This window comes from Aspergillus pseudodeflectus, assembly GCF_044049435.1.
Source record: "Aspergillus pseudodeflectus strain CBS 756.74 chromosome Unknown BJX68scaffold_3, whole genome shotgun sequence".
NCBI lineage: Eukaryota > Fungi > Ascomycota > Eurotiomycetes > Eurotiales > Aspergillaceae > Aspergillus > Aspergillus pseudodeflectus.
The window spans coordinates 708432-722069 of record NW_027263779.1 but is presented as its reverse complement, the minus strand read 5'-3'; the positions used below and the strand labels follow the sequence as shown (position 1 = coordinate 722069).

Here is a 13638-nt window from a genome sequence, read left to right as displayed (position 1 = left end):
CAGTCTCAGTCCAGCTCGGATCCATCCGTGAGTGCCTGGACGGGACGAGGCGCCTGCACCGGTCGCGGCTGCGAGTTCAGCTGCATGATATTCTTTTGCGACTCAAAGAGCCGCATCTGGTCCGCGTACCGCTGGCTATCGATCTTTGCTCGGTCCTCGTACCCAGAGGTGAGTAGTCTCTCGCGGCGCTGGATGAAGCTCGCTTCTTCGTCGCGCCGCTGCTTCTCGTGTGCGTAATTCTCCTCGCGCTGGGTCTTCTCCATGAGGGCGAGGTTACGCCGGTGCTCGAAGTCGCGGTAGTTTGCGTCGTCTTTGCGTTTGTTCGCGAGGTCGGTCACCTGGCGCATATAGGCGAGCTCGGCGTCGTACCGCTGGGATGCGATGCCTGCGTGCCGGGTTGCCGTCTCGGATTCAATCTTGGCGGTTTCGGTGGCGATTTCTCGCTGGTTTTCTAGGCTGAGGTCGTGACGCGCTTTGAGTGCTGCGAGTTCCTCCGCCTGCTCTGCGCGTCGCTGCATGAGTCGGCGCTGGTGATCTTCCTGTTCCTCTTGGATACGCTCTTGACGTTGGCGTTGTGCTTTGATGGCGCGGATGATTTCGTCAGGGGCGCCGACCATGTCTTCCGGCTGTTCGCCTTCGACTGCCCAGAAGCGCTCTTTGCATTCAAATTCCATGAGAAGATCGACGAGTTCGGCGCGCTGAGACGGGGGCGCCTTATTCAGGCCCTTGGCAACATATGCGAGAGGTGAATATCGGAATCGACCGTCCTCAAAAAGGTTAAAGTCTCTGTTGACGTACTCGGCCATGAACACATCGAGCAGTGCCTGCGTGACGACAATCGCGTTCGCATTGTCAAGCGCAAAATGGAGCACCGACTTGCCCTTGGACTTGCGCTTGACGTCTCCCGCCGCCTTTAGCAAGCCCATGGCCGCCTTGATTTGGCTCACTGGCTTGTTTCCGGCCATCAGACACAGTTCAGCGAGTGCGGTTCTTCCTTGGAACCTTGAGCATGGATAGTCGCGCTGCTTGCCTTCGATGAGGAGGACTTGAAGCACGCTGACGTTGACCATCCGCGCCGCTTCATGCAGACTTCCGTCGCCGGGCGCCGCGCCGGCCTTGAGGAGCTGGCGAACAATTGAACTACTCCCGATGGATGCTGCGAGAGAGAGCGGCGAGATGCCGTTGGATGACTCTTGAGAGGGGTCGGCGCCAAAGTGTAGAAGGGTAGCGACCGATTTGCTACGGGAGCCAAGGATCGCTAACTGTAGAGGAGTGCTTTGCGACAGGCTTGTCTGGAAGTTGACGTTGGCTAGATACGTCAGCATGGAAAGATAAAGTAGGGTTAGGCGACTTACCTCCTGAAGCGACCAGGATCTTTATAATATCCTCGTCGAGCACGCTTTGCTCCTTGGCTAGAGCCCAGCAGAGCAAAGACACGTTCTCTTCACCCGGTGACAGTGGCAGTGCTGCTTTAATTACCGGATCCACTGAGCACTTCTTGTCGATCAGATACTGAAGCAGCTCGCGCTCATCCGGGTAGGCCTGCAGCAGCTGCCAGAGAATTGGTCCGTGGGTTGGATGCTCGTAGGCAAGATCAGGAGCGGACGGGTGTGAGCAGAATGCCACAACAATCTCACGAATGGAGCGACTGTCGGTACCAGACCTGAAGGCGAGTGGAAACGCGCGGGTCATATTCTTCCTTCGAGGGCCGTAGGCGAGTAACTCCTTGAGCACACGGAGATCGCCTCGTGTCGACGCCTCCAACAAGCTGGCGCCCTCGTTGTAGTTCACATCAGCGCCCGCTTTCAGCAGGTTAGTGATGAAGGCAAATCCGGCGGGCGTATTTGAGACCGTCTTGATGGTTTCCAAAAGCGCCATACTGATGCATTCACCGGTCGCACCGGCTTTCAGCAAGAGTGACAAGACTGCCTCTTCAAGATGCGAGTTTGCTCGCTTGCCGTTACCCCAAACCGTCATGAAGATTTCGGAAACGCCGCAGTGGCCATGGAAATAAGGTTCGAGAAGACGTAGCGTTTCGACGTCGTTGCACATTACTGTGTGGAGGATGGACTCGCCCCCCTGGTAGAGGACAGACGCGTTCGCTTTCAGCAAGCACTTGGCTAGTCTACGGTCGCATGAGGGTGCAGTTACCTATTACTGTTAGCAGTGTACTGAGCACGATACGATCAGAACTTACGGTTTTCAGCAGGAGCTGGTCAAGGGTCAGCTGCGGTTTCGCTGCCGTGAGGAGAAGCTCCATGGTAGACAGTCGTGTCTCACTCTGAAGGCTTTCGAATGCAGCAACCAATGCCGCAGCGACAGCTTCTTCCGTGACACCGAATCGGATAAAGAGCTTTGTCATTTCAACTCTGTAATGGGAAGATTTGATCGAACGACAAATCGGAGCGCCGTTAGCGTAGCTAGGCGAGGCACGGTTCTCAAGCAAGAGTTCACAAATTGAAGCCATCGCCCATCCTCCATCAGCAGCGGAGACCAGAGCCTCTTCGAGGAGTCGCTTCGGAATGGGTCCGGTCTTAAGAAGAATTCGATAGGACTCGTATTTAATTCGGGAATCTTGAAGGGTCATGCTGAGTGCGAATGCGCTGTTGAGGGTTACGGTGTTGGGTTCGTGGTGGAGAAGATGTACGAGGAGGATAAGGTCAAGTCGCGAAATGGCTTTGCGCACACAAGCTCCCTCTTGGTAGTTGACGGAGGCTCCGTGCTTGAGAAGAAGAAGAACCAGCTCCTCATTGTTCTCTTCCTCAGTCGTCCGAAGCAGGGCTTTGTCCAGCGTCGTTTGTGGTATACCGGTAGCTAGCAGTTGTTGCAGGTATCGCAGGTCAGCCGTGCGGAAAGCGGTAACGAGGGCCTTGTCGAAAGCGAATTCGAGAGTTTGGAAAGAAGGATGGCTAGCAAGGAACAGCTTGAAACATTCAAACATATTCATCTCGATAGCGTCCAAGAGGATGCGGCCCTGTTGGTTGTTGACATCTGCTCCTGCCTCGAGCAACATATGAAGGACACCGAGCGTCGCTTCACCTCGCCGCTTGAGTCCTTGCATCTCATGTCGAAGTGCCGTTGTTCCCGTGTCTCCAGCCATGTCCCGACCGCTGGAAAGCAGAATGCGGATCTTTTCCATCCGGGCGCTATCTCCTCTGGGCTGGTCAAGCGCAACCAGGAGGCAAGAGCAAAAGTCGGCCTCGGTGAGGTGGTTATACTGGACAAGAAGCTCAAGGAACTCAATGTTCGTCGAACTAATCGCTTTCTTGAATGCTTTTCCGTTATCGAACGCGGTGCTGGCCTCTCCAGTCGTGAGTAATAACGAGGCGAGTTGGCTACCAGAGGCTGTCCCATCGATGCTATCAATAAGAGCTTGAGAAACCTCGTCTCCTCTTGCGCCGTTGTGAAGGAGCATGTGCAGTATCTTGTATCGTTGGCTTTCGCTAAGACTCATTGTGAGTGGTACGCAAGATGCCAAATCCGCAGGCGAGGGGAATCCAAGGAGAAGGATTTGCAAGATATCATCCTCGGATGACCCAACAACTGAGCGGAGCAAGACTCCATCACCCTGAGTAACGTCCGCGCCGCGGTCGACTAGAAGTTGAATCATCTCCTTGTCTCGTGCACCGACTGGCCGGCTCATTGCTGACTTGAGGACCATGTCAACTGGAGTGCCATTTGCACCAGCATCGAGAAGCTTGCGAGTAAAGCGTAATTGTACACCGTGTGAGAGGTTGTCAACTCGTGGGAAGACTGAATTGACCGATTGAACGGCAGGTTGCTGCTGCAAAAGACTATCCAGGAACTCCTCATCCTCGGCCATAACCGCACAGTCAAGGGCAAGTCCGTCTTCGTAATCGACCGATGCACCGTGACGAAGGAGCATCCGCACGCTTCCTAAATCGCCGGCTTTAACTCGGTCTATGAGGGCTTGATCTACAACATGCCCGACGGCGCCTTGGTCAAGCAAGAGTTCTGCGAGTGCCCGCCAGTCTTCGTGGGATAGAGAGTTCGATGTTTTCGTTGTCGCGATTTCGCCGAAAATGTCAGTCGCTAAACCGTCATCGAGGTTTCCTTGATTCAAAATACGGACTGTCTCTAGGTCTACCGCGCGGACAGCATTCCGGTAGGCCTCCCCGTCGTGATGGTTGAGAGACGCCCCGTTATCGACAAGTAGCTGGACCATTTCCCTCCAGCCCTGTTGTACCGCCCCGTTCAGTGCAAGTGACACATTGTCGCCAGACGCACCTCCGTTCAGCAAAAGTTCGATCAGGAGGTATTTCTCGTTGTCGGGAACATCCATTTTGAAGAACACATAGGCAACGATGGGAGCAAGAGTATGAGGTAATGGCGGGTTCGGAGACATCAGGAGCGAGAGGATAAGATCGGTACGTTTCGACCGAGCTGCTTTTTCCATCGCAAGACCACTATGTGCGTTTGCATCGGCGCCGTGGGCGAGGAGCAGGTGGACGATTGTGGCACTTCCGCGTTGGACGGCATCGGGGAGGGCAGAAGTAAGCGTAGCGAGCTCGACTGGGATCTGTGCCTGAAGCAAGAGACGGACAAATTCTTCCTCACCAGCTCGAACAAGGCCTATGAATTCGTCGGAGCTCGCATTCGGGTCTGCGTTTTCCTCTAACAGAACCTGTGCGCTTCTGAAGCTTCGCATCTGGAGGGCGGTTGGGAGGATGCGGTTGACGACGTCAGTGCTCGCGTAATGGGCGAAGAGGTGGAACATATCCGTCTGCTTGTATCGCATAGTGCTACAGAGAAAGTTGAATAGCAAATCGTCGGTCTCCTCGTCTGCAGCCTGCTGCCGGCGGGCGAATCGGCCAGTCCTCGCTTTCTTGGGCTTCTGCAGTTGGAAGCTATTCCAGATGCTCTCCGCCACGCGAGCTGAGCCTGAGCCGTTGACGAGCTCAGTCAGAACACCACAGTAGTCCTCATATGCCCATTTGTCCTTCTTTATCTTCCCAGCTGCTGCGATCTTGGTTTCGCCGGTTCTTCGGATCTCGGACGCCTGCGCGAGGAGAAGGTTGGCTTGGTCTTCGTCTTCTTTCCGCGCCGTGGCAACGTAGGTGGATGATAACGGTAGAAGGGGTCGAAAATCGTCGGCTGGGACGTTGAGTTTCGTGCACCAGGCACGGAGCCATGAATCGTCTCTGCCGCTCTGCGGCATCGTGTGGATGATTAGATTAAGGGAAAGTCTTGGATAGATTAAAAGGTAGAAGGGTTTAAGAAGACAAAAAACATGACGAAATAAAGGTGTTAAAATCAGCAGAGGCGCGTAAAGTTTGGGAGCGGGGTTCCGCGAGGTTATATCTTTGCCCGAGCAAGGCTGATGCCGGAAGTCATGGGAGAAGCGCCCGACGCTCAGCCCCGGAGCGAATCGCCTGTAGCAGGAGTCAGCCAATAGGCGCTTGCGTCATTGAAGAAAGTGTCTGACAGGTCATTGTCCTTGAAACAGACTTCCAAAGTCGATTGGAGAATCCTTGACGCAGCTGCTCTCGAGACATTCACCATTGAAAGCTCCTTTGCTTGCCGCGGCTCGTATTCATTGTCCTGTGGTTCATGCTGGAAGCTTCGCAACCCCTCGACTGTCTCACAATAGAACACAAAGCATTGCAAACAATGGTCCTGCTTTGAGCTGGCCTGTTTGGTAAAGGAACAGCAGTGTTGTCTGTGAGCTAGTAAGCGCCTTTGTCAGTCCATGTGTTAGTGCAGGGCGCGACCCCACCACGGCGCTTCCTGAAACTACCATCCACAGACCAGAATCTGCTCGGAGACCTTCCCCCTGACAGATGCTAATAATAGTGAGAGCAAAAATAGTGACCAGGCAGCAGTCTATGTTGATCGCAGAATCCTCAACGTGTGAAGCAGTCGCGTCGAGTCGGATCATCAAATGCTGGGCAACAGCAACGCGGGGCGCCGGGCGACAAACGGATTCCCTTTTCAAGACTAGCGTGGTCTTGTGACGCGAGCCGCATTCACAAGGCACAAATGCTGAGTCATCTCGTTTTATGCCACTCCTTTGTGCTTCGTCTTGGCGAATTGTCCGCATCTCATCCACAACACAAACACATGTCAGATCCTTTTGTGATCAAGAAATCATGCCAAGGATATTTTCCCATTGAGTCGCTACTTACAAATTCAGTCGAAACCAAGATTTACGACGCCTCCGACCGCGGAGAATACGGCGGCGGCACAGTATAAGGAGGAGGTGCGATGTCATCTACCGCGTCCGGGGCAGGAACTCGTGCAGGGGGCCGTGAAACAGCAGTCCCCAGCTCATGCTCCTCCGCCAGAGCTTTCGCTTGCACGATCCTCTTGTGCCTCTTATAAACCCAGAGCCCCAGAAAGGTTAGCAGAGCAATCGCCGCAACAATAATGACCGAAAGTCCTGCCCGCCATCCCACGTCCATCCCACCGTCGTCATTTTGAGCTGAGCTCTCGCTATCAGCGCTGGTGCAGTGGACATTTGCCCTGAACGCCTCGTTTCCGGATTTCGCAACGACACCATCAATGAGAGTTCGAGCTCTGACGTGATGCTGAAAAAGCCGTGACTCAGATTGGGTAGGCGGATGTTGTTGGAAATGGTGAGTGATACCCGCCATAATCTGAGCGGCGGAAGAGGAATACCTGGAAGCAATCCCAGCACCACCGCGATGGACCCGGAAATTACCCAGTTCATGATCATCGCTATCGGCGATAGAAACAAAAGGTCATCAGTCATCGACGAGAAAAACGTGGCGCGAAGCAACTTATCCTTCTCCCAGACGGTCGGGTCTCACAAGATATATACGGCATCGCCTTTCATTGCAGTCGTAAGCGTATCGGGATTGAGGGGCTCCGTCGACACTGGGACCCCAAGCCCAAGCCGAAGCCTCAAAACCGACCTGCGCTAAGATACTCCTTCAATCATCATTCGATCATGCGATGGCGATTTTCTGGCCAAGGCCTTGGCTGTGGCATGCATCTCACTCATATCACAGTGTGGAATGGGCCATTTTGCCTTCAGGCCGGAAATATCGGCCTTTCAACGAGCGAAGGACACGACCCACAAGCCAAAACCAGGGTTTCATCAACAGTTTTAAGCAAATGCTGCTTCCAATAACCTTCACATCACCTGCTCTACTTGGGCATCTCGTTGGTCTTCCTGAGGGTCCGACACCTATTATGAGCAGCCTGACAGGGAGCAAGGCCCCGCTTACACTTCTCTTCAGCTATGTCCGGAGCGCATGGTTGAAGGTTGCCCCATAATTTTATTATCTTTCGAGCCTCCATACCCTTGATCTCCCAACAGTACCAGAAGCACTCGTCCGGGCCGCCCGTCGTTCTCTCAACTCGCAATTCCACCGGAAAGCTTGATCCTCGTCGCGCCGTTAGCGATCCATCAACTTAAAGCTTGCATTTGCGTGCACGTGCATTGAGATACATTGTGTGTGGTCCGTATTGGATGTTACTGGCTGCCTGGATGCGGTGATCGTTCGGGACAACCGCGTGTCTGGCGACTGGGAAATCCCATGGATACACGGTGAGGAAGTGCCTTTGGATACTGGATAACCAGAGCACCCTGCCCACCACCTTCCCACTTCGACTCTCCAGATCTTGATCCAATAGGTCATCGATCCTTCAAGTCGACGTCCACGTCTCCTCGCGTCTCCCCCTGGCAATAAAACACCTCAATGAACCCAGCTCCTTCTCGCCCGTATCCTGCACACTAATCCACGGCGCCAACTCCGCCGTCCTCGTCGACACCCCATTCTCCATCTCGCAAACGGAAGACGTGGCAGCCTGGATCAAAACCACCGCCCCGGAAAAGGACCTCTGCTACCTCTACATAACCCGCGGACACGGCGACCACTGGCTCGGAACCGCCACGCTGCGCAAGCTGTGGCCGAATCTGCGCGCGCTCGCAACGCCCGGTACAGTAGCCCATATAGCTGAGCAGGCCAAGCCCGAAGACTTCGAGGGGACGTGGTTGGCTCTATTTCCAGGCGGATAGATTCCGGCTGTTGGTGAGATGGAGCTCGCAGAGGCGACGAGTCCCTCGACCTTTGAACTAGAGGCCCACGAGTTCCACGTCGTCGAGGTCGGACACATGGATACGTTCAACACGACTGTCCTGCATGTGCCTAGCATTCGACTCGTTGTTGAAGCCGACGCGATCTATGGCGACGCCAGTATCTTGGCGAGGCCAACACGACTGCCAAAAGGGAGGAGTGGCTGCGCGCACTCGATACGATTGAGGCATTGGACCCACAGACTGGTTGCGGGCCATAAGCGGGCGGGAGCAGCCGATGGGCTGATTAATCTGCACAAGACGCGCCAGTATATTTTGGATTTTGAGGATGCGGTGGCTAAGGCATCGAATTGGAAGGAGGTGGCGGAGGACGTCACTGAAATGTCTTCCACGATTTGGGAAACCAAAACATCACCGGGCCCCGCGCCCCAGTTCTGCTATGCCAGATCTGGATTGCTTGGCTTTTGACGTGATTAGTGATGCGCGGCAATGATGAGTGATCACGCAGGGTGCCTCGGCTCGCAGCGCAATGCCTCGCCTAGACATCTGCGAATACGCTTACGATAATTCCTGAACACGTCAAAACCAGACGCGCTCCCTCCCAGTCGTTACCATGTTTCTAAGCCCTCCCGCAATAGACCACCACAAACGATGACAGCACCAGCACATTCAACGACTTTCGAGAAAGCGATACATGTGACGCCAATCGACACGAATACATACTCGGCGCATCTCGATCCCTCGTGGTGTATCGGACATGGTAGGTCTCTAGCTGCCTGGGATACATTAGTGATTCCGCCCCTCGAGCATTATTGCAAGGAAACCCCGAATTGACTGTGCGGACAGTTCCCCATGGCGGCTACACCGCAAGCGTTCTCTACCGCACAGCCACAACGCATTTTGTACAAAAGGCCGCCAGAGCTGGTGCTTCTAAAACGCGCGGACACAAACAGCAACCCCCTCAAGAACCTATCGGTCTCCAAATCACCTTCCAGCGACGAACATTCGCCGGGCCTGCGATCCTCTCCGTGCAGGAAATAAAGCTCGGGGCCAGAGTCAGTACGATCCATGTTACGCTTTCACAAGCGCGCGACGAGCGCGCCGCTGCCGCTGCAGCAGCGACAGGTACGGCATTAAAATCCTCGGACAGGAATGATCTCGAGGTCAAAGTCCTCGCGTACGTTTCGCTTAGTCCTCCAGCAGCCGAGGAAGGTCCCGCGGTGACGGCGCCATGGGACTTGGCTCCTGCTCCGCCACCGGGCTCGCTAGCGGGTGGAGCGATTGACTTCAAATCACTAAGCGAGAACGGAGTCGACGGGGAATGGAAAGCCGGGCCCGTGGCGACTCCAACGCTACACGCAGCGAAGCATGTCCAGGCACATAGCCCGGCATCGACACTCCGCCCGAAGACGGTCGAGGAGCGCGCGAAGCAGGTGGTTGATCAATGGTCACGGTTTGCGCCGGGGGGAGTGCCGGCGCGCTGGTCTAATGAAGCTGTCGTGTACCTTGCTGATCTATTTCCTGCGGCGTTGGATCGATTGGGGGCCCTGGAGGAAACGGCGGTTCTTCGTGCCACTGGAGGTAATGCCAAAGAAGGAGATGGGAATAAGGTTGCGACGGGAGAAGCACCCGTGCAGTTCTGGTATCCGACTGTGACGATGAATTTCGATTTGAAAACCAGGCTCCCACGTGAGGGGGTGGAGTGGTTACATACACGGGTTGTCACGAGGATGCTTCGGGGCAGTCGTGCGGATTTGGAGGTGCTTATTCTTGATCAGGATGGGGGGCTGGTTGCGACGAGTACGCAGGTCGCGTTGGTGGTTGACCCGGCGAGGAATGGCAAGGGGAGAGGGGAGGGGAAGCTGTAGTCACTACATAGACAGAACGAACATTACAAGATAGACGCCATAAATACATGCGGTATAATATAGTCCGGCTCGTAGAGCACGACCTCCAGGATGACGAGTCGACTGCAATTTCAACGTACCTCACTCCGCCTGAACCCAGGGCTATACCGCAGCCATATTCCCTTTTTTTCGACCAGCCTGCTACATTTCAGGTGCCTGATTGAGTCCACATTGCTCACAAGTGCCGTCAAAGAAGCGCATTTATCATTTGTCCAGGCACGTCTTGGCCGGATGCTTCGATCGAAAGCGCAATGTCTTGTGAGCGTGGGTACCCGCTCAAATCGACCAGACCAAAACCCTGCCAAGCAACATACTCTTCGGCTTCCAGTACAAAGGCCAACGAAACCTCACGTATCTCGGGACGATCCTTTCCTCTGCTGGCCCCAAACTCAATGTCGCGCGTGCCAACCCCGCCGAGCTTTAAACATGGAATAACGCGGGAGCAGTCGGGCCGCTTGTTATGAAGCCGGGTGTACAAGCGATTTTCAGACAAAGATGTGATAGTTTGTCGCGTGATGAGAGATAGAAGGAGGCAAAAAGGCGCCTGAATGCTTGAAGGGGCACGCAAGGGCTATCAAGTATCAGCAACCCTTGGTATAGACTTGATATTCTCAATTGATCTACAAAGGCCCGGACGTCAATCACTGCTGCACGTGCTGGCCCAGATGCTAGAGTTGACTTCAAAGCAATATGCGGCAGTCCAGGGGGTCGATTGACACAGGCGATTCCCCTTGGTCACTTACTGAGGCGGACCTTTTGTCCTACAGTGTCTGCACTTCCAGCGAGGGTTCGACGGAGAGCAACAGTTCCTGGAGAGAACTAAGCCATCGCTAGAGATGACATGAATTCAAGAGTAAAAAGGGTATCTAGCTGGGAAACTGCTATATATAGCTAATTGACATGAAAGAACCATGTGAGGACGAAACTCGGTAGAAGTCAAAGGAACAGAGCCCCCAACAGGGTTGACGCACCTGTAAATTGACAGCGAGCTTTTGATGGCTGTCCCCATATAGCGCCAAATCAAAGGACGGCATGACCATATCATGGGCACGCCCCACAATATGCGGGCGTCGAGTCAGGACTCCCGAACCAATCACGATATGCGTAGACGATATGACGGCCTGCGCTGTCTGGTCTGGAGCAGACTCTAGTTGAGCGACACGGTGCTGCAGTGCCCTTTTGTGCGCCTCGTTGTGTACGTGGTATGCACGTTGCAGGCCTAACCGCTGACAACAGCGCTGTATGTGCGTCAACCTTATCCTCGCGTATAGGGTAAAACAAATTTATCAATTAGCTTTACCTCTTTCGCGGGGTAATTGCCCGCAGGCTGCTTCCTAGCGTCGCTCGGTCGACTCCTTGCCTTGATCGTTGTGTCGGACGGTCCTAGTCGCCCTAGTTTGACGGAAACGAGACATAAATGACGAAGGCGTGGTTTCTCTATGGCTCTATGCTACACGAAATCGGAACGTCGAACAGAGATGTAAATTTCGGGGGTAGATCAGCCACAAGGGTACAGGACTGAACGGGCTGAATGCGGAGAGGCGGATTTATTCAACCATGTATCTTCGGTCCCCGAAATGATCACTCATCTACATCCATAGTGTGGCCTGGACAGGGTGTTGGGAGTACAAGGAGAGCCTCGGCAACCTTATCCCTTCACATTCAGATCGGCATCTGAGCCACTCTACCATGCAGGATAGGATAGTCCTCATATGCACCACCGATGAGTGTATAAAAGGACTGTCGTCTTAAGAAACCGCCTGTGGATACCAGCATCAACCCAAAGCTCATCTGCAGAACACATCCACCATCAACAATGGCACCCAACACCTACCAATCCATGATAACCGGCGAGGCGGACGTCAAAACCGCCTCAAAATGGCTGATCATCTTCTGGGAGATGATGGTTCGCAGCCTTTTACATGATCTCGTTCCCCCGTCTTCAAGTTCAGCAAAAGGCAAATTAAAGGTGGGGTGGGTAGACTCTCTATCCTTTGAAAGGCTTTAGTATATTACAGTAAAACCCTAATTTTCCTGGGTCATGGTACACTTTTATCCCATGAGCAAGTCCTTGGATATCGGGATCCATCAGAACTCGGGACAAACTCTGATCCATACCCAGCTCCTCTTCCATCTCTTGGACAAACTGAACATACTGGGCCCGTTCCCTAAAGCGATGTATGACATTGATATCTTACTACCCACCTGTACTTAGTCCTGGTCTTCGTGATCAATAGTATATTATTACTCCAAGTCCTACCTTCATCGTTAATTGAGTTAGCTTGTTCAAGATTCTTGCGACACGCTTCGTCTACTACTACCCGACAGGCTTCATCATAGGTGGTAAAGACTGGCCTTGTTTCCTCCCTCCTACGTCCAACCCGAGCATGACTAGTCTTCCTACTAGTTTAATGTTAGAGAACCCTGAGTAAGTTAATCCATTGGCAGGACTTGGGTCAACACGATCCTAAGGTTTAGGAAGGCTTAAAAAGTCAACCTTCCGTAACACTAACTTCAAATCAGATGCCAAGGCTCAGCTGCTCATTAATAAACCCTCAACAAGCAAGCAATTTAATTAGTAGCTCCTAACTTGTAGGTCCAGCTTAAGATTAGCCTATACAACGCGGAGTTGATTAAACTAAGAGTTAGCGTGATTGTACTGTATAGACATGTGCCTGAGAATATAAAAGAGTGCCATTCAGACATAGTAATAATCATGTTGACATTTCCTTTCCTAATCCCAGTGCACCTTCCAGAACGAGCATGCCAAACAATTATTTAAGGTGTATTGCAACAAGGCTACTCCACCTGGTAAGTCATAGGTCTGTAGAGTAGAGTTCCTTCATACCTTCTTATTATCGTCCGCAGGGCGTACCAAGCCACATTGCGGGCATGTCTCTCCACGCCGGATGCCAGTCTGGCTGCACCCAAATATTGCGCACCGTGCATATAGACTGGAGGCCATCCTATTTAAAGTGCTGGGCCATTTATGATGAGCATGAGTACGGCCTTTGATAGATGGTGGACACACTTTCTGTTTGCAGGAATGAGAACTGGACGATAAATCTGTAGCTGATTGATGAGAAGCTGCTTGAGTTATGAGAAGTCGGCTGAGTGCTTCGAGGAGATCAAGGGATACTTATACCAAGGTTATTAGATGGAATCCAGACCGGCTGATGAAGAGCAATTGCTCAGATCTCGGGCAGAGATAGTGTTGCATTCTAAACACTGCGCATTCGACACACAATTGAATGACCTCCACACTCTGGAGTCTCATGTGCTGTGTACGGAGTACTGCCACAAACCATTTATCTTGGCCTTAAGAAGAGTATTATCGCTAGGTCTTTGGTACACTTAATAAAGAGTGGGACCTTATGTGGGGAGGCTAAGCCTATTTCTGAAGAGGTTTTCTGTACAGAAAACCTCTTCAACAGCAAACTGGCTTGGCCTCCCAAGGATGCATCGTCACCAACGCCTTGCCTTCTTGCTAGCGAATGAATGAATAAAACACATCTCTTCCTCTGATCCCATCTAATTGCCGCAAGCGTCTAGAAGAAGAGCTCGCTTTCCCAGTCACAGAAGGCCTGTGCACGCCAGCCCAGGCAAGAAATCCTAGCCGCAAGCCGGGGAGCCCAAGCCGACCGCGTCATCTCCAGTTCTTAAGCGCGTAGGACATTCAACCATCAACAAGGCAATCCCCAAGATCCA

The 13638-nt window shown here is 53.1% G+C and overlaps 4 protein-coding genes across 4 annotated transcripts; 2 read left to right on the top strand and 2 right to left on the bottom strand.

Annotated features, from left to right (window-relative positions):
* Nucleotides 1-5: 5 nt before the first annotated feature.
* BJX68DRAFT_261876 (uncharacterized protein) lies at nucleotides 6-5179 on the bottom strand (the record flags this gene model as incomplete). Its single annotated transcript, XM_071044301.1, has 3 exons — nucleotides 6-1309; nucleotides 1356-2151; nucleotides 2198-5179. The coding sequence occupies 3 exons, from the start codon at nucleotides 5177-5179 to the stop codon at nucleotides 6-8; spliced, it is 5082 nt and encodes a 1693-aa protein (XP_070904371.1).
* Nucleotides 5180-6167: 988 nt separating this feature from the next.
* BJX68DRAFT_261875 (uncharacterized protein) lies at nucleotides 6168-6614 on the bottom strand (the record flags this gene model as incomplete). Its single annotated transcript, XM_071044300.1, has 1 exon — nucleotides 6168-6614. One exon carries the CDS (start codon nucleotides 6612-6614, stop codon nucleotides 6168-6170), a length of 447 nt encoding a protein of 148 aa, XP_070904370.1.
* A 909-nt stretch (nucleotides 6615-7523) lies between these two features.
* On the top strand, nucleotides 7524-8491 carry BJX68DRAFT_261874 (beta-lactamase-like protein; the record flags this gene model as incomplete). Its single annotated transcript, XM_071044299.1, has 3 exons — nucleotides 7524-7534; nucleotides 7621-7930; nucleotides 8006-8491. The coding sequence occupies 3 exons, from the start codon at nucleotides 7524-7526 to the stop codon at nucleotides 8489-8491; spliced, it is 807 nt and encodes a 268-aa protein (XP_070904369.1).
* Nucleotides 8492-8674: 183 nt separating this feature from the next.
* Nucleotides 8675-9891, top strand: BJX68DRAFT_261873 (thioesterase family protein; the record flags this gene model as incomplete). Its single annotated transcript, XM_071044298.1, has 2 exons — nucleotides 8675-8783; nucleotides 8870-9891. The coding sequence occupies 2 exons, from the start codon at nucleotides 8675-8677 to the stop codon at nucleotides 9889-9891; spliced, it is 1131 nt and encodes a 376-aa protein (XP_070904368.1).
* Between the last annotated feature and the right edge of the window lie 3747 nt (nucleotides 9892-13638).